At 38.7% G+C, this 19,391-nt stretch overlaps 2 protein-coding genes across 3 annotated transcripts in view; one reads left to right on the top strand and one right to left on the bottom strand.

Annotated features, from left to right (window-relative positions):
• Nucleotides 1-16,672, bottom strand: part of LOC119484761 (sialidase-4-like) — a 38,517-nt gene extending 21,845 nt beyond the window's left edge. The window contains exons 1-3 of one of the 2 annotated variants that reach the window (XR_005206109.1): nt 16,205-16,672; nt 10,964-11,062; nt 5,168-6,193 (exon numbers count right to left, since the gene is read on the bottom strand). The gene's annotated coding sequence lies outside the window, so the exon portion shown is untranslated. Of the gene's footprint in view, nt 1-5,167; nt 6,194-10,963; nt 11,063-16,204 lie in introns of those variants that run through there. The other variant, XM_037763837.1, reaches the window with a different exon arrangement.
• Nucleotides 6,212-14,329, top strand: lyl1 (LYL1 basic helix-loop-helix family member). The gene is made up of 4 exons (XM_037763824.1): nt 6,212-6,360; nt 7,567-9,006; nt 10,957-11,054; nt 12,632-14,329. Exons 2-4 carry the CDS (start codon nt 8,243-8,245, stop codon nt 13,201-13,203), a joined length of 1,434 nt encoding a protein of 477 aa, XP_037619752.1. The 5' UTR covers nt 6,212-6,360; nt 7,567-8,242; the 3' UTR covers nt 13,204-14,329.
• Nucleotides 16,673-19,391: the final 2,719 nt, after the last annotated feature.

Below are 19,391 nucleotides of genomic sequence, written 5' to 3'. Positions count from 1 at the left end.
GTTTGTGTTTGTCCTCACTGTGTGTTCATATTAGGCTTTTATGACTAAAGGTCACACTGTATTTTATGAGGGTGAAAAGTATTGGTGTTATAAAGTGAGATTTCTGAAATTGCTCACTAACTTGGTAGCCTACGATGGCTAATGTTAGGCTAACTTTCGGCTGCCCCCTCTTAGTCATTTAGTCGACCAAACAGTCATTTTGGTCTTTAGTCGAATATTACTTTTTATGATTTTTTCATGCTGAATGACTCATTTCAAAGAAAACATATGAGCACATTTCTGGTAAACACAAGATTTAAAGTGGTGCTTTTGTGTGATTCTTTGTGGAGAAACTCAGTTTTACAGATCTGCCAATTAAATTAACTAATCGATTAGTCGACAAAATCCTATACGAGTGTTAGTTGACTAAGAATTTCTTTGGTCGAGGACAGCCCTAGTAAGTGACATTTCTATGTCAGTCGTCTCTCTCTATTCTCTACTTGTGCTACTGTTACAAAACATTTAGCCAAGTTTAAAGCGACTGATTTTTGGTGCCAGCTGTGGTCACATTGGCCACTTGTAGCACTGTCACCCCATAAAAAGGGCAGATGTTGTTGCTTGGCACCGGAAAACTTTAAAAAGGATGTTGAAGAACCAGGTTGATAAGCAGAAGTAGTGCAAAAAGGTGGTACTTATTAATAAAACGTTTACTGAAACAAAGGGCAAAAACTGAACCTGAGAAATTCAACAAAACTAAATTAAACTGAAGCAAAACAGAACATTAAACTAACGAAAGCTGCAGCCTCACAACTACCTGCCACCTCCTTCCCTCCCCCCTACTCCACTTATTGTCATCAAAGCATGTATATTGCCAAGAAGTGAAAGTCAATCAACAAAAACATCAGCGCCGAGCAGTAAAGCTGCGCTGCCGCCATTTTGGACTGAAAGAGATTACCGTACGCCAGTAAAACGGCCGCCTAAAAAGTGCCGTACAAAAGTAAAACTAAATTATTTATATTCTATTATCATATTCTACCGAAATGGCCTGTGTTGAACAATAAAATATTATGAATATAAATTGGGAATATCAACATTTTCCTCAGACATATTATAAAATTACGAAGTAAAACAATATACGACTAAAATTACAATACATTAATACTTATTATGCGCCAAAAAATAACCTCGATGGCCTCGGCCATTTCTGACAACGTCAATAAACACGTAACAACTCATGAACTCTGACCTTTCAGAAACTTTCCACTTGAGGGGGGCGTTCATATGGACTCATCTCGTAAACACGGTAAACACGACCCCATTTGAAGGCACCAATAGTCTCACTTTAAATGCTCATCGCTTTAGAAAGTGCATGCTCAGCAAAATTCATCCGCTGACCTGGCCGAATGCCCCTCTCAAGGCTAGTCGGTGAAATACTGTAACAGGCAAGCTAACTGCCAACACAGTAGCCATTAACGGACATAATAACAATAACTCCCCAAGCTTTTGTCTACGTTCTGGCATTTTGTTCCAGGGATTGTACATCACTTCATTCAATAAAGGCTGACTAAAGAGGGAAAAACAAGCTAATGAGCTTGCTGTCAATTAGCAAGCCTGTTAGCCCCGTCGTTAACAAGGCAATTAAAATTCCCACAGTTCATTCATATTTGTACCACTGTCTCCTGTCTTATAACTGTCTCTTTTGTGAAGCAATTACTGCGACAGAGGAGGGTGCAACACAGCTAATAAGCTATGATAACTTCTTTAATTTTGGTCTCTTCGGCTCTCTGTTTCGCCCAAAGATCAGCTCCGTCATCGCTTGCTATTGCTCAATAACGCAATGAAATGAATTTATTTTGCAGCGATATTTCACAGCTTTAAAGGCTGGCAACTATAGGCTTTAACTCTGCTACCCATTTAAGAAACATCAGTATGTGTCTGTAACGATTGGACACCGGGTAATATCAGTTATTAATTATGGACTATAATTTAACAGCTGGTTCTTTCTTAACACCACGAACAGGCCACAAGCTTTTCATTTTCCACTCCTCACCCTCATATCACGTTTCCTGGCACAGCAAGAAGATCAATGCTGTTTCTGCAGGTGCACACACACACGCACACGCACACGCACACGCACACACAAAGAGAGAGAGAGAACCTTTACATTGGCTTTTACTGAAGTCTCTCGGGTATTTTAACAAATAGCCTGACCCTGGCTTTCACGCAGCTACACACACACACTTTACTCCTGCACAATGGCAGCTCCCCCATCGATACTGCATTTATCGAGCTGGGTATTTTGAGGTATAGCCAGGAGGAGGAGGGCGTGACAGCGAGGCTCTGAGATTAAAACAATCCTCTCTTGATTTCTTCCTCACTCAAGGGAAAAGCGGAAGCTGTCTGTTATCGTTTGTTTCTATTATTATTCCCCGTTTACAGTTTGGGTGTTCACACTGAGCCGTAAATGAGAAAGTCAACCATTCGTCTTCTGGGTCTTTTTCTCTGTTGAGGGACCTGCCCAGAAAACTGTGACTGTTTGAGAATCAGGTGTTTACAGTAAGAAGGGGAAACCCAAAATGTACACTGATTTGTTTTTTTTATCTTTACAAAGATAAAGAAATTAGGAGGCTTTTGCAACTAAAACCGCAATCAAGGCTTAGTTTGGATAATTGTTTCCATGTTTCTATGCATTTATTTTTGTTTTTGTTTGGCAACTGATGAACTGTCTTTACCCTTTTTTCAGCACAAACTCAGCTATAATTTAAACTTATATTTTTTAATTTAATTAACTATAAAGCTGCCAAGAACCCAAAATACAATAAAAAAGACACAGGCACCTATAAAAGTGTACAAATTTTCAGTGATAATCACAAAAAATACTATTATAGAATAGTTCAATGTAATATCCACTATTCCTACACTCAAATACAGCAGAATATGTAAGAAAATGAAACTATAATACAATCTATTTACTTGTAAATTGCTTTTCTCCCAACTTGTTTTTATTTCAGTTTCATTTAAAGTCTGTTTTTGCTGTAAAAAAATAAAAATCAAAACAGTTCAAAGTACATTTTTTAATGTGCTGCTTATAAACACATGAACATAGAACAAATATACTGAAAATAAAACAATAATAAAATATATTTACATACGAAGTGCTTTTATCCCAATTTGTCTTTGTCCATTTTTACCTGGAAGTCCATCTAAAATATATTAAATATTATAATATAAATTCAGATATTTGGACCAAAACAGTTAAAGGGCCCATTTCAATCATTCTGTCTTGACTTTGACAATGTATTTATTTTTCTTTATTATACTTCCAAGCAGAACAAACAGGCACAAATAATTATAAACAAGCACTGAAAAATGTTAAAGCATTTTTATTAAGGTTTTATGTATTTTATTCCGTGGACGGGGTGGCATTCCTCCTCACTTTATTATTATTGTTATTAGTTGTAGCTTTGGTGGCGGCAAATGTAGAATTAGTATTAACATTTTTTATTTTATTTTATTTTAATTAGTATTATTATTAGTTTTTATATTCAGTTTTTTTTCTAATCCATCTACCCTACAGACTCCTATAACCTAATCTTGTTCTCTTATTCCCTGATGACATGTTTCTGTACGGCCTGTAGTCACTGCTCTTGTCTTCCTCTTTTTGTTCTGTTAGTGTTTCTTTTTATGCCTTGCTAAAAAAAAAAAAGAGAGAAAATAAAATAAAAACTTATATTTCAATTGATCCCAAAAAGCAACAGGCACAAAACAAACACCTTTAAAGAACCAAAACTGTATAACTGATAATACAGCAATGTGACAATATTGACTTGCGTTACTTTTAAGAGGAGCATATAAAGCAGAGGAGAAGTTAATCCCAAAGGATCTCTCTCTGTCCCTTGTGTAGCTTTTTATATGTTACAGGCAAATTCGTGCAGCATCTGAAGGCTCAGCGGTGCCACTGCAACGTTATTCTGGCACACAGAGAGCGACCAACTGGAACCACAGCTGCCGGACGCAAAAGAGTGTGACAGACCAATAGATGACACTGTCTGCACTCTGACTGTACTATTCAGCATATTCAGACCCAGTGCCTATTATAATGATGATGATGTTGACTACAATGAGAAAAATTACAATGATGATCATGATGATGATGATGACGGTGATGACAGATTTGTTGAGCAGTTGCTCAGCGCTGCTTTCTGTCTTTCCCAGGACCTTGAAGGTCACTAACTGTAAAGCCTTTATAATGTTTGTGTTTCAGTCTGTCTAAGAAGGAAATGACTGAGGGAACGTAAAAGAGGAGCTGACCCTGAGGTTGAGAGAGAGAGAGACAGACAGACAGACAGACAGAGAGGGAGAGAGAGAGAGACTTTAGGAAGAACAGGAATGGGTGAGCACAGAGGAGGAGGGGTGAGAGATAGATTTAGGAAGGAAGTTTGGGAGCTCTTGGAGAGGAAAGTTACCACGATGACGACTTGAGCGTTGGTCATCAGTGACACAGGTGTGCTCTGATGTCATAACAGAAAAGCTGACTCAAGTCCATACTGTATATACAGTATATATATATATATAATTTTCTACAGCTGCAACTAACAATTATTTTCATTTTTTATTAATCTGTCGATTATATTATTTTCTCGATTAGTTGTTTGGTCTGTAAAATGTCAGAAAATGGTGAAAAATGTCGATCAGTGTTTCCCAAAGCCCAAGATGACGTCCTCAAATGTCTTTTGTTTTGTCCACAACTCAAAGATATTCAGTTTATTGTCACAGAGGAGTAAAGAAACCAGAAAATATTCACATTTCAGAAGCTGGAATCAGAGAATTTTTACTTAAATAGTTGACAACTAATCAATTAATCAATTAATCAAATAATCTATTAATCGTTGCAGCTCTATTATTGTCTTGATTGAGCGATTCATTGTTTGTCTAGCCTTTCAAAATGTTGGAAAATAGTGAGATTGCCCATTATAATTTCATATTGCTTGTTTTATACAGCCAACAATCCAAAGCCTAAATATATTTAGTTTCAATATTTAATTTACTAAAATGACTGAAACAATTCTTGATTATCAGAACAGATTCATTATGTGTTGATCGACTAATTGATGAATGGACCTACTGAGATCATGACAACCAGGGTAAGACAATCAATTAGAATCATCCTCCTCTCTTTTGTGTTTCACCTCCTTTATTAAAACAAGTTGTCTCAAATCCACAATAAAAGAACATTATTTGTGTGTTTTTTATAATGCTGCCACAAATACACATCATAAGGGATTCATAGCTAATAATCAACATGTAAAAATCATTAAAAGCAGACATCTTTACATAGATAAGTGATTCCCAAAGGGCTTCTTTTGGCGTTGTCTATATATGAACATCCCCTCTACTGTATTTGTGTATAAAGAAGCATGTGTGTGTACCATTGTCTATTTATTATATTGTGATATAAGTACAGTTGCAGATATTTTCTTGGACACAGTCCAGGTCCCTTTAAAGTCTGGGACTGACCAGTAGAGTGTGATGAGTGTGTGTGCGTACATGCATGTAAGCGTGAACCCGCTGGTGTGTGTGAGTGTTATGAAAAGTGTGTGTGCTGGTATTGGTGGTGGAGGTGGAGGGGGGGAGGGTGGTGAAGGTTCCTTATCTACAGGCCACAGGCAGCTTTTGAGGCTCTTATCAGCAGCAACCATATTGTACTAGCACATCCTCTTGTCCAGCAGGGAGCGGAAAACTCTCCTTGCAACATGGTTCCCTCTCTCTCTCCCCCGTCTCTCCCTCTCTCTCTCTCTCTCCCACCTCACACTTGCCAGTACCAGAGCTCTCCGACTGGCAACCAGCTAGAGCATTGTGTCTTGTTGGCGAAGAGAGAGAGCGAAGGAAGGGATAGACAGGAGAGTGAAAGAGAGAGAGAGAGAGAGGGAGACAGAGAGAGGTGAGACTGACATATGGAGAGACAACATCTCCACGCTTCCTTCGTTCAAAGGGGCAACTTCACAACGAAAAACACAATATGTGCGTTTGGACGATATAAATCCGACTTAATCTCTTTGTGAATATTTGGGACTCAAGTTTTTAATTTCTCATTAATACTGATTTTTAAAAGGGCTTCACAGGAGTATGAGGAGTGTTTTGAGTGGTGTCAGACAGTTCTGACCTCAGAGATTGACAGACGGACACTGACAGGCTGTAGTGGAGTGACAGCGACCTGAAGGAGGAGGAGGAGGAGGAGGAGGAGGAGGAGGAGGAGAAGGAGGAGGAGGAGGAGGGTGTTAAACACTGAGGAGATACAACATGTGCGTTCACAGATCACTTAAACTCTGACGGATTTTGCATGACAGACAGACGAGCCACACCGGACGTCGTAATGTATCTGTGAGTACTTATTTAATATGTTTTATTCTATTCTAACAAATATATATAAATATATAATTTAATTAATTATAACAAAACAGCATCTGATTAGAGTTTCTGTCATATGTGCCATATGTCATATACAGAATGGACTTTTAATAAAATAGTTTGTGTTGAAAACTGGTAATAAAATGTGGCTATTTAGAGGTAAATAGATGAAGATAGAAATTTAATATTATGTCAAAAGTCATGTAAGATGGTTTGTTGTTACAAATTACTCTGTTGAAAGCTGAATTAATGTATAAATATTGTTTTCTAACCAGTCTGATTACGGTAAATATACAAAATACACAACAATAGCAATAATAAAAATATAAATAGATTCAACAGAAAGGAAAAACATAAATTGGAAAAATATAAAATCTAGTGCTAATGAAATAACCATTTTAATAAAGACTATTTTAATGAATTATTATAAAGGTTTGTCAAAATTATCAAAGATATTTTATTTAAGGAATTAATGTAAACTATTAGACAGCTTGTTGTGCAGAAATGTGCCAAAAGTTGTGATAGAGAATACAGGCTGGACTAAAAATTCTGTATAAAATATTCGTTATTAAAATATGCTACAACAAAATATATGTGCAGCCATAATTGCTTTGTTTCTTGGCTTCCACAGCAAAATTAATTATCTTACAAATGTGTTTTCAGCTAAAATACCCACGCAGTGCTGAGTATCTCACACTGTGATCTTTTAAATATTCATCTGTAACTTTCTGTGTAGCTTCTCTAAGAGTTCTTCTATATGACAGTAAATATAACAGTGCTGCAAAATTAAATGATTAAAAAAAAACTACCTGCGAGGGTCGTCCGTATGTCGATGTGAAAGAGGGAACTGTCTGAAATAAAGTCATGACCACTAGAAAAGACAAAACAGGAACACTTGCGATTGCAAAACCTGAGAAATCATAAGAGTCATATACGCCTCGCAGAGCAGAGTAAAAACTAACGTCTCCCTCCGTGAAGAAGGAGTACAACTGTTAATTCACTTGTTATCCAGCATTTTAACATCTCATCAGTAGTGTGTGATGAATCAAATTCAGATGTCAAACGAACAAAACTGCCAACAACAACTTCTCCTGACATTTTAGTACATTTATGACCTTTGAGCACATTTTTATACAAACCAAATATCTATCCTGAGTTTGTTTTTCTTTTGTTCACCAGACTCTTTGATATCAATCCAGTCTTTCGGGAGTCTGGGACGTTTTGAATTGTGAAAGGATTTTGACGCACATCCTCAAAGACAGGCAGACAGACGGACAAACGGACGGACTCATAAAGAGCAGAGACTCGTTCAAAACCTAGAATCTGCTGCTCAGGATGCACTGTGAGAAACATCCACTCCACATCAGACAACAACAACAACCGCCCCGGCTCCACGCTGCTCCTAGAGACGACACCACAGAAGTAGCCCTCCGTTAAAAGGGATTAAATACAGGCTGACGTTTAGAGCAGAATGATGGGTAATAAGGCTGGATCAGAGGCCAGCTGCAGTTCCACCCGAGGCACATTATAGTCTGGACTGAGCGGATAGAAGACTCACATACTGGCAACGATAAGAGCAACTGATGGATTTCCGGTTGGCCGGAGGAAAATCGACATTTCTAAGGAGGTAGAGCAGCAAAATATTGCACAATCTGCAGTAAAGTTGAACAAAAGGACGAGGAAATAAAGGGTTATAAGGAAAAGACACTAGGTTAGGAGAGGTTTAAAGGGCTCTCTAGGACAAGCTGCAGGTGTGGACATGAACATGTTGTTTACTCTCACACACATATAAAGACACACTGACACACACGCTGGGCAGTGAACTAACAGGTATTCCCCCAGAGTCGTCACCACGATGATGGAGAAGCTGAACCCCACCGGCCAACCTGCCTCACCCCCCAACCTACCTCGCCCCTCATCCTCCTCCTCATCCTCCTCATCCTCCTCCTCATCCTGTGCCTCTGTAGAGCAGCACAGTCCCGGCCACAACAAGACTTTAGCGGACTCCATCAGCAGCCCGCGTCCTGTTAACAAGACAGGGCACAGGGGACACACGGATGTCCCCACCGCTGGCTCGATTCAGTCCCCCATCGCCACAACGACGGTGTTAACCAGCCACCACACAGATACAGCTGCTGCACCTGAGCCCATCGTCATGGAGACCGAGGAGGTGAAGGAGGAGGAGGAGGAGGAGAAGCGAGGAGGACCAAAAAGCACCAAAGCCCCTGCTGCTGCTGCTGCTGCTTTTGCCAACGGGTCCCCAACTCTTTCCTCTCCACCTCCGCTCCTCCCGGCGCCAGCCAAGACCACCTCTTACCCTTTACCACCTCCAACCTCCTTCCCTACGTCTTCATCCTCCTCTCCTCTTCCTCCACACATTCCAGTCATCAGCCTTGGACACAGCAAACCACCTCTCCCGCTCCCCAACACCCCTCTGACTGCCCTACACCCAATTCCCAACCTGCTACATGGGCCCCACGGGGAGCTTCGCCGCAGTCAGCTGGCCTGTTTGCCCGTGGCCAGCCCCGGAGCTTCTGGAGCTACTGGGGGCCCTTTAGCTCTCTCTCCAGGACCCCTGCTGCCTCAGCAGTACCTGTCTGCACACCCATTCTTCACCAGGTGAGATTTGGCTTATATGGATTCATCCAGAAGCAACCGTTTTGCTTTATCAGACCCTCACCAGCTGAGCAGAGTGGTTTTCCCTTCTCAGATTGTTTCATTTGAATCATTTTTGGCACCTAAAGAAGCAAAACTTTCTATTCCACAAGAAAAGGGTGGCGAAAAGTCAGAAAACAATCAACATAATTTTGTGTTTTTACGTCTTTCTTATCTGGTAAATCATCTTGCAACTCCTCATTTTTCATCTTGCGACCCCTTTGAGGGGTCCTGACCCCAAGGTTGGGAACCATAGCATTAGCAGACAGCACTGATCGTGTTATGCAATATCCAAATGTTATGAGCAGACTGTGTATTAAAGCGTCAGTAGGCAGAATATTTTTGGCATCATTGGGCAAAAATTCCATAATAACCTTTCAGCATATTGTAATTCAAGTGTTCTGAGAGGAAACTAGACTTCTGCACCTCCTCATGGCTCTGTTTTCAGGCTTTAAAAAATCTAAATCTCCAGCTGGTGGGCGGTGCTTGGTATTTCCTCAACTGATCTCAACATGACTGCCGGGTCACAAATTTTCTCATTTTACAACTAAACAGTACACTACAAGATGTTTCTGAAAACATTTGAGGCGATAAAATGGGCATTACAGTAACAGAATATTAATTCATATTCCAGCTCGGCTCTGATTGGTTGTTTTCCTCCGGTCTGTGAAATCTTGCAGATGCCGTTAGGAGCACCGGAGGACACAAAGGCACGTGATTTTTTTCAGATTATCTGTCTCATGCACTACTGTCAGGACATAGTGACCGTTTTATAAAAATAACTTATTTTTTTTAATCAAATTTGCTCCAATTCTACCCACTGCTGCTTTAAATAATCGTGGAGGTAGAATATCAGTTTCATGCTGGAGGTTGCATTTAATAATGTAAAGAAATTTGAGCTATGTAAAATTGTATAATATAACTTCAGCCCTCTATAGAACATCATACAGTATATCAAATAAAACACACATAAATGCTCATTCACCTCCGTTTCACCAGGCATGCAAACAGATGTGAAACTCTCAATACAAAAAAAAATAAATAAAAAGAATTCTGTTTCACATGAAACCTCAACTGCTGGGATTTCACGACTTCCCATTGTGATTAATTGTGGCTACGCTGTACGGTTATGAAGAATTGACAGCAGGATGTGTGCTGTTATGAAGAGAGCTCACATTTCTCACGCTAAATTTACTCATCAGGACATTTGGTCGCTGAACACAAGTTGCATCATGTAATATTTTTTGTGTAACGTTTAGTACCAAAAACCTGATATCACTTTTGAAACTATACGTCTACTTTTAATTGCAGCTAAATTTAGTCGCTGAACTGAAAAAACAGAACTCTTTTTGGGGCTCGTAGAGTTGGCAACTCTTTGCTTACACTCATGAAAGGCCTTCGTTTGCAGACATTGTCAAAGCCCTCCTACTGTTCATCTATTCTCTACTCCAAAAAGGATTTTCCTCACAGTTTCTTTCTGTAACAACGGAGCATCAGCTATGTAAAAAAGTGGGACTTTTTTTCTACATCTAAGGTTTCACCATCTGTCACGCAGGTCTGGGAATAAGATTCCCTCCTCACTTCTCTCTGGTCTGTTTGTAGCAGAAAACATTGATCCATTTCATCCCCTTGAAGTAGAATCAGCTAGTAACCAGACTTAATGAGACCGGGCGAAAACTCTGCATGCACACTCAATCAACGCCACCGACATAATCACACCGCAGATAATGGCCTCCACCAGCTTCTTGATTTCTCCATCCAGCCTCCAACATTTCTTTCGTTTTAAAAGAAGAGATGCTGGAACGACTTCACATTGTAAACCTTCTTTTTTATATTTCTCTGCACTTGATTGTGACGGCGGTTATACACAAAAATGTCACATTTTCACACATGTTGCTGTGTTTTTATCTCTAGTTCTTACCTGGGTCCCTCAGGAGGAAACTATGGTGTCATCAACAGCAGCCGGATCAAGAGAAGACCCTCGTCACACTTTGAGGTGGAGATCAATGATTGTGAGTTCCTGTGAGACCAAATAAAAAAATCACACGTCAATATTGACACAGCCATGGTTACTATATGTGAATGTTTGCATGTTTGGAATTGTACTGATGGAATCGCTGCTCACATCATGGAGAAGGTTAATATCTAATGTATTTAAAAGATACGGTTGCCGATATTCTGGTATTTTTCTTATTGTCAACTAGTCTGATGTGTCAGTACGTCTCTCAGTACTTTCCTACTTCCTTAAAGGACCAATAGGTTATATATTTACCGTAATAAATCATAAAATGACCATGATATGTCATCACAGATTAAAGGAACATGCTAAAATGAAATACTGGCTTTTCTGACAACAATGCTACAGCCAGTATGTTCGGAACGTCCGGAACGTCTGTTTTTATCTTGTCCGGTGTGATCTTGTCCTGCCCATTTCAACACCCCGCTGCCACATATGAAACAAACTGGCACCCAAACACATCCTTCTGCAGCCACGGAATCAAGCAAACAGACTGGATCAACAGAGATAACATAACATTAGATTCTACCCGACATGAAAAGCCTCGACACATATCTCTATGGTCATCAAGGCAGCGAGAATTTGAGACACACAGCCGGTGAAGTGATTCCAACTACTGCTGCTGGCCAAAGGCTAACACGGTCGTGTCTAGAAGGTAACCCTCATATTGCGAAAACATGCACTAACTGCTATCAGTCACCCCAGAGGAGCGGACGGGCCACGGCTCCAATGTTTTGCATTTGGACTGCTGTTACCCATTTTAAATGCTAACTGTCAATGCTACATATTGTTCCTTTAACCTGTCTGTGACTTTCAGCCCCAAGCCCAGTTGTTCTTACTGAAGACACAAATGTTTTTATTTGTTTTTAAATGGGTCATAGATACATATTTAGATGTTTTTAAAAGGTTAAATAATTCCCTAAAATGGCAGGGCGCTGTAGTTTTTAGCAAATGTTACTTAAATAAGGGTAAAAGGTGCATTTTTGGGGGACTATTTTCCTTGGTGGATTAATACAAATTCGGTGCTCTAGCGAGTATTTACAGTAGCAAAGCAGTTTAGGCAGGATTGACTCAAAATAGACTAAAGTGTGTTCACCATAATGATGAAGATGTCCCAGTGCAACAGTGTGGCTCATTGAAGTGTTTTATAGTTTTTTAAATATGGCAATAATATATATCATGTTCTGGCTACATAATAGAGCTGATTAATCGATTAGTAGTCAACTATTAAAATAATCGGCAACTATTTTGATAATCCATTAATCTTTAAGAGTAATTTTTTTTAAAAAATAGTTAAAATTCTCTGATTCCAGCTCCTTAAATGTGAATATTTTCTGGTTTCTTTACTCCTCTATGACAGTAAATTTAATATCTTTTGAGGTTTTTGAAAAATTTTCACCATTTTCTAACATTTTATAGACCAAACAACAAATCGAGAATGAAAATAATTGCTAGTTGCAGCCCTGCTACCCAATACTTGTCAGTAGAATCATTTCATTGTTAGTTTTAGTCTTTTTTATGGGATTTGTTGACGATAATAATATGTATTAACTTCTTCTTATGTCCTTTAAGGCCCTGCACACTCAGACAGTGATTATGTGTGTCTAGGAGGCCCTCCTCAGAAAATCGCTCGCCGTGTCTTCACCAACAGCCGCGAGCGCTGGAGGCAGCAGAATGTGAACGGGGCGTTCTCCGAGCTGAGAAAACTCATTCCCACGCACCCGCCCGACAAGAAGCTCAGCAAGAACGAAATCCTCCGTCTTGCTGTGAAGTACATCAACTTCCTGGTCACTCTGCTCAACGACCAGGCGCAGGACAAGAGCGGGGACTCGGCTGAGGACGAGGACGAGAGCAGCGCGGCCAGTTTGGACGGTAACAAACGGAACCTTCTTTTTCAGTGCGACACCCCTCCTCCGTCCCACGCCGCCCTGCCATCCTCAGCCCGACCCGCGACAGTCCACAGAGTCAGAGACTCGACTGACTCGGTCATTGCTCTGGCTAGCTCCCCAGCAACATCCAGTTGCTATGGCGACACGGACAGTGAGGAAAGCTTTGGGGCTAAGACGTCTTTGGTGACCCATGGCATTCTGGGAAAGGCCAAGGGTCAGATAAGGATGGTGGCAACTACAAATGATGAGCGGTGACACCAAAAGACGGCAAACAAAGAGGTGTAAATGTCACACTGACGGACAGGACGGGACACACAATCATCCCCAGAGACCAAAAGTGTTTGAGGAGTCAGTGGGATTCTCTCTTCAACTCCCTGAAATAAGTAGGAGATGGATTTTCTGAGACATTTTTGTAGTTTTAACTGTCTTTTCCAGTGACGTGCAAACATTGAGCGTGAGGCTCTGTGTTTTAGGAAAATACTGAACTGTGCTGCTGGGCAAGTTGAGAGGCATGAAACATCACAAGGTCACAATGTTCCTTTGTTAAACACCTCAATGTCAAACAATGTGGATCCATAACAACAAAAAAGGATTCTGGGAATCTAATGAGATGGTCTGTTTTGATTTCAATGTGTCATTAACAAAAAGTAGGGCTGCACAATTAATAGAAATTTTATCGAAATCGCAATATGGCCTACTGCAATTTTCAAATCGCAGGATGAGGAGGAAATTGCAGTATTTGTTAAAGGTGAAATGTGTGTCAAAATACCATTTTAAATTAAATATTGTGGTGCTGCAGAGATGTCCTGGCCTACACATCCTACTCAACAGACTTTAAAAAAAAACATCTGTGTTTGATACGGATCCCTGCAATAAATCACACCGTAATCATTTAAATATGTTTTTCAATTAAAATGTAAATAATTATGTAAAAATTCATCAAAAAATAATTCTCTCTAGTATTGCAAATCACATCACAATTGCAAGATATTTTAGATATTTTTTCTAAATCGTGCAGCCCTAACAAAAATCTAATAATCTTTTCTCAGTCAAGAAATTCAGGATTTTTAATTCGCCCTCTGTAGACTCATAAAAATGTTAAATCTCTCACAAGAGGATTAAAAAACAAGATTTTTGTTTCAGTCTAAGTGCAGCCTCATAAATGTACATGTATTGCCCCAGCACAATTATGGTGACTTAAGAGTACTTCAACTCTACGATAGAATACTCTGCAGAGAAGTGCCCGTAATGCATCTATAAATCGAAGTTGCAGCAGTTTTTAATTCTATTGTCAGAGAAGCAGGGCCGATGTTCCCACCCCGACATTGTGACACACTTGCACCAGACAGAAATAAAGTGGGTTTTACTTTGCTGTTCCTTATTTGACATCCTCTTATTGCGCTCCAAAGACTGCTCTCTGTCAGCACGATTTCTCAACACATCCATATGTTTTGCCGTGTTTGTCAAACGTTTAGGCGGGAACATTTATGTATCCTCAAAGTGTTTAGTATGTGGAAATCTCAGTGTGAGCTGATCACAATAACTATCAGATGTTAGATTTATAAAAGCAATGCTAGCAATGTGTATTTTAAACAATAACATAAGTAATGTGTGAATATGTTAACAGATTAACACAACATCTTGTCACCACATATTATCAGTATGGGCTGAATAGTTAAAGCCAAACTCCAGAATGACAGATTAATAATGGTACTTTTAACAAGGGAGCCATAAACAACACCAGTAAATATAAAATAGTGAGTGATGTGACACCCTGAAGATGAATATAACTGTTTGCTGACATTACTGTGACAATACCAGCCCTGGAAAAAAGTGTGCTGGATTTTTCCCGGGCAGCTGATTTAGGGAGGACTGTTGCACATGTTTTCAGTGGTGGAAGAAGTACTCTCTCGTCTTTTAATTAAGAATAGCAATACCACAGTGTAAAAATGCTCTAAACAAAACTCTGCATTCAAAATCTTAGTTAAGTAAAGGTATCAGCTAGGGATGCACCGATACCGGGTCGGATATCAGGCCGATACTGACTCAAATAGGTGGATCAGTTATCGGTGACAATGGGGTTGATCTATTCACTTCAATTTTATGTTTATATACAATATATTATATACTGTAATTTTAATTCCTGTTTAAATTTTGAGCAGTTGCTGGTATACAATTTATTATTTTAATAATAAATAGCAATTATTTATATGTTACATTTTGTTTTACCCAGTTTTACAGTAATTGTGGTAATATAAATTAATAATACAGCTTATTAATTAAACACCGGTATCGGACCGGTACCTAAAGTCCAGGTATCAGAAACGGTATTGCGACTGAAAAAGTTAGATCGGTGCATCCCTAGTATCAGCTACAAAATATACTTCAAGTACCAAAAGTAAAAAGTACTCATTATGCAGAATAATATATATCACTGGATTATAAATATTGATGCTTTCATCATGTGTAAGCATCACTAATATTTCTGTTAATAAAGGTGGAGCTAATTCACTTTATACACTTCCAGGTAGCTTAATCTATAATAATACATCATTAATTATTAGTTGATTTATATTTTGTAAACTATTACTAATCTGAATCTGCAAAGTTACTTACTAATGTTGTAAAATAAATGAAGTTGGGGGTGTAAATACTCATGTAAAGTACAACGCAGGGGTGGAAAGAGTACTAGAATATTGTACTCAAGTAAAAGTACTGTCAAGTTATATCTTTAGATAGATGGATAGATAGATAGATAGTAACTTTATTGATCCCGAGGGAAATTCAAGTTTCCAGCATCAAAGTTTCATAGTGCAAAACATGTTAGTTAAAAAGCTGTAAAAAAGTTAGTAGTACAAAGTACAAAGTACAACAAAATATACCAGATATAGGATTAAATGTCAAGTTTTACACAAGTGGAACAACATCAGCAACAAGTTCCCTTATGTCCAAACCAACAGACAGGCACTCTGTAGTGTGCATAAAACTGATTATAAATTATCAAGTGTAGCCTCACAGGAATCAACCAGACAACAATCAATAAAATAATAAGGCAAATAATAAGAGCTATAGACACAATGGAGCTTGAAACTTCTTTTAGAATCAACAGAAGAAGAAATAAACATCCCCATCATTAAACAACTCCACCGCGTGCACGCTTTAACTGCGTTGCTAGGCAACAAAGTGGATGCTGTTGAGGTTGTCATCTTGAGAGTTCAGCAGTGTGTTGTTGTCATGGAGATAGAAGAGAACTCACCTGTCTGAACGGCGCCGAAATCCAGGACCAACGTGCTCCGACTGTATACAGGTGATGAACATCTTGGGTGGGTCACTTATCATCAAAATACTGGTTTGTTAACTATGCCGAGGTACAATAGCTGATGCTTATTATTACCACACAACATATGATCCTTAATGTGATTGTGTTTGAAGTGTGCAGCCTGTGAACTGTGACCGTGAACGGAAACATTTATGAAGTATCATTTCCGTGTGCGTCACCTCTCTGGAGGCGGAGCTAGCACAGACACACCTGAGACACACCTGCAGCTGCTGATTCATCTCCTCTCTTCTGCTTCATTCTCACACAGTTTATCAGGACTTTTTCATGTGTGACTTTTGATATGTAGCGACTTAAAAAAAGTAAATGTAAAATTACAGATTTTTTAAAATACAAAAAGTAGGCCTACACAAAAAAACAAATCTGTTACTGTAACGAGAGTAAATGTAATTTGTTACTTCCACCCCTGATTATAATTGTATTAATTTTTAAAAAAAATTTTAATTAGTTTTAATTTTATTGATTTTAATTTAAATTTTATTGATTTTAATTTCATTAATTTTATTAAAAAAAGGAATAAAAAAGGAATAAAAGAATTTAATAAAAATAAATGTTTTTTTTTATTAAATTCTTTTATTCATTTTTTCCAAACACAGCATAACAAACATAACAAAACATAACAACAGTGCCGTAATACAAGACATTATATCTTACATTTAACATCTAATTTGCACATACATATACACACACATGCACATCGCTTCCCACTCCCACACAGAAACAGGTCCAGCCTTCCTCCCACCCCGAGACGTAAAGTTACAGAGAAAATAAAAATAATTTAAAAAATAATATATATATAGATATATATGTATATATATATCTATATATAATATTTAATGAATTGGTTCAAATTAAAGGTAATAAGTAAAACAATAATATAATAATAACCATGGTAGTAATATAGAAGCCTTAATTAATTAATTAATTAATTAATTAATTAATTGATTAAATGCAACAAAAAAAAAAGATAATTAAAAAAAACAGCACATAGAAAATAATAATTAGTAGTTAAATAAATACCATAGAAAGGTTAGGTTAAGTAGATTCTATGTACAGTAAGTAATCCGTGGATCCCATATCCTAAAACTGTGGACTACCTCTTATAGCATAGGTTATTTTTTTCCCCTGATTATAATTATTGATGCATTAATGTGTGCATCACTCATGTTGCAGTTGATGGAGCTTATTCAAATTACTTTATACACTTACTTAATCTATAATAATACATCATTTATTAGTTGATTTATATATTGTATTACTAATATGAATCTGAGGAGTTACTATAACCGATAAATTCGTTAAATAAATGTAGAGTAAAAAGCGCAATATTTGTCTCTGAAGTGTAGTAGAATAGACGTATAAAGTAAAATGGAAATACTCAAGTAAAGTACAAATACCTCAATAGAGTAAATTACATTCCACCTATATATGTTTTTGATATGGAAGATTTATGTAACAGCAACAATTGTAGGTATGTGGTTGTGTGAGGAAGGTCAGGGTGGATGTGGGATGTGGTTAGAGATGGTGTTCAGCTTGGTGGGAGGGGGTGTTAAGTAAGAAGTTTGGTGTGAGTTGCAGCTGTGCAGCAGTGGTGGTGGTGGTGTGTTTCTGCCTGCGTGCTCGGCTCGACCAATGGCCAGGAAACGCCTACAGTTAGTGCTGTCTCATTGAAGGCCAACGAGTTTCCTGGAGGAGGGGTGGTGGCGGTGTGTGTGTGTGTGTGTGTGTGTGTGTGTGTGTTTGATGGGTGTTTGGACGTGTGGGGTGGCAACCACTGCACGGGAGAAAGGGAGAGGGGGAAAAACCAAAAAAAGAATACAGCCACCAGGATGCTCTGGGAACCCCTATACACCCGGTTTCGGGGCCACACAACAGGAAGAGCTGCTTTCACAACGCTGCCTCTGCCCGCTCTGCTGTGCCAGTCTCCCTCCTCCTCCCTCCTTCCTCCTCCCTCGTCCTGCTTCGTTGTGAAACCACACAGAGGATTGCAGACTGAGGCAGGGGTCACACTTAGGGTATTCTGCTGTTGCACACGCAAACGTTTTTGCCATTTTTTTTGCAGCAACAAAAGCAGTTTTATAATTTTTTTTAAAAGAGGATTAACAGGATCAGGCACAAGTTGTCGGGCTTTTTGTTTCGCCTGTGTTACATCCCAGTTGTTTTTGCTCTTACCCAATTATTTTACTGGCCATGTTTGTAATTCTGGATAGTCTAATTTTGTTCCTAGGTGCCCATACCATGTACACGTGTTAAAAGTTAAGACACTCAACAAGACGTTTGTAGACAGTCTCTAAGATGTTCTTACTTATATCGTATCATCACTCATTTGGAGTTGTGTTTCTGGTCACCTGATAAATTTAAGTCCAATATTCACCCTCTTTTCGTCTCTCTTTTTGGTCTCCACCAACTCCTGAGAAAAACATATCTCTGTCTCTCTAAATGCTCCACTATGTTCACCAGCTGGTCGCCAACTGTGTCTGTCTGCTGTTTGGTGCTGGGCAGGTAGTCTACTGTGGATTCTTAGAGCTTTTTTTGTTGTCTTACTGAAATCAGCTGCCTGCTGTGGCTGAAAATGGATATATGAGAGCACTGAACCAAAACAGTAAAGCTGCAGACTGGACAGCGAAACAATGAGCTGAAACTCTGTATAAAGCTCTGCAAAGCCAAGTGGAGCTGCAGATTCAGGTGATTATCATCTGAAGGTTCATCACCACGAGCAGCCCCTTTCACATTCATTTGATACATTATTATAGTAAAAAATTAAAGATGTCAATCCATTAAAATATGGAATCGCGATTAATCGCATTATTGTCCATAGTTAATTGTGATTAATCACAAATTAATTCAACATTTTTTCTGTTCAAATGTACATTAAAGGTAGATTTGTCAAGTTTGTAATACTCTTATCAACATGGGAGTGGGCAAATATGCTTGCTTTATGCAAATGTGTATATATTTATTATTTGAAATCAATTAACAACACAAAACAATGAAAAAAATGTCCAGAAACCCTCAGTTACTGCATTTAGCATAAAAAATATGCTCAAATCATAACATGGTAAACTCAAGCCCAACAGGCAACAACAGCTGTCAGTGTGCTGACTTG

This window comes from Sebastes umbrosus, chromosome 3, assembly GCF_015220745.1.
Source record: "Sebastes umbrosus isolate fSebUmb1 chromosome 3, fSebUmb1.pri, whole genome shotgun sequence".
NCBI lineage: Eukaryota > Metazoa > Chordata > Actinopteri > Perciformes > Sebastidae > Sebastes > Sebastes umbrosus.
Note: the sequence above shows the minus strand (reverse complement) of the source record. Positions and strands in the feature narration are given on the sequence as shown.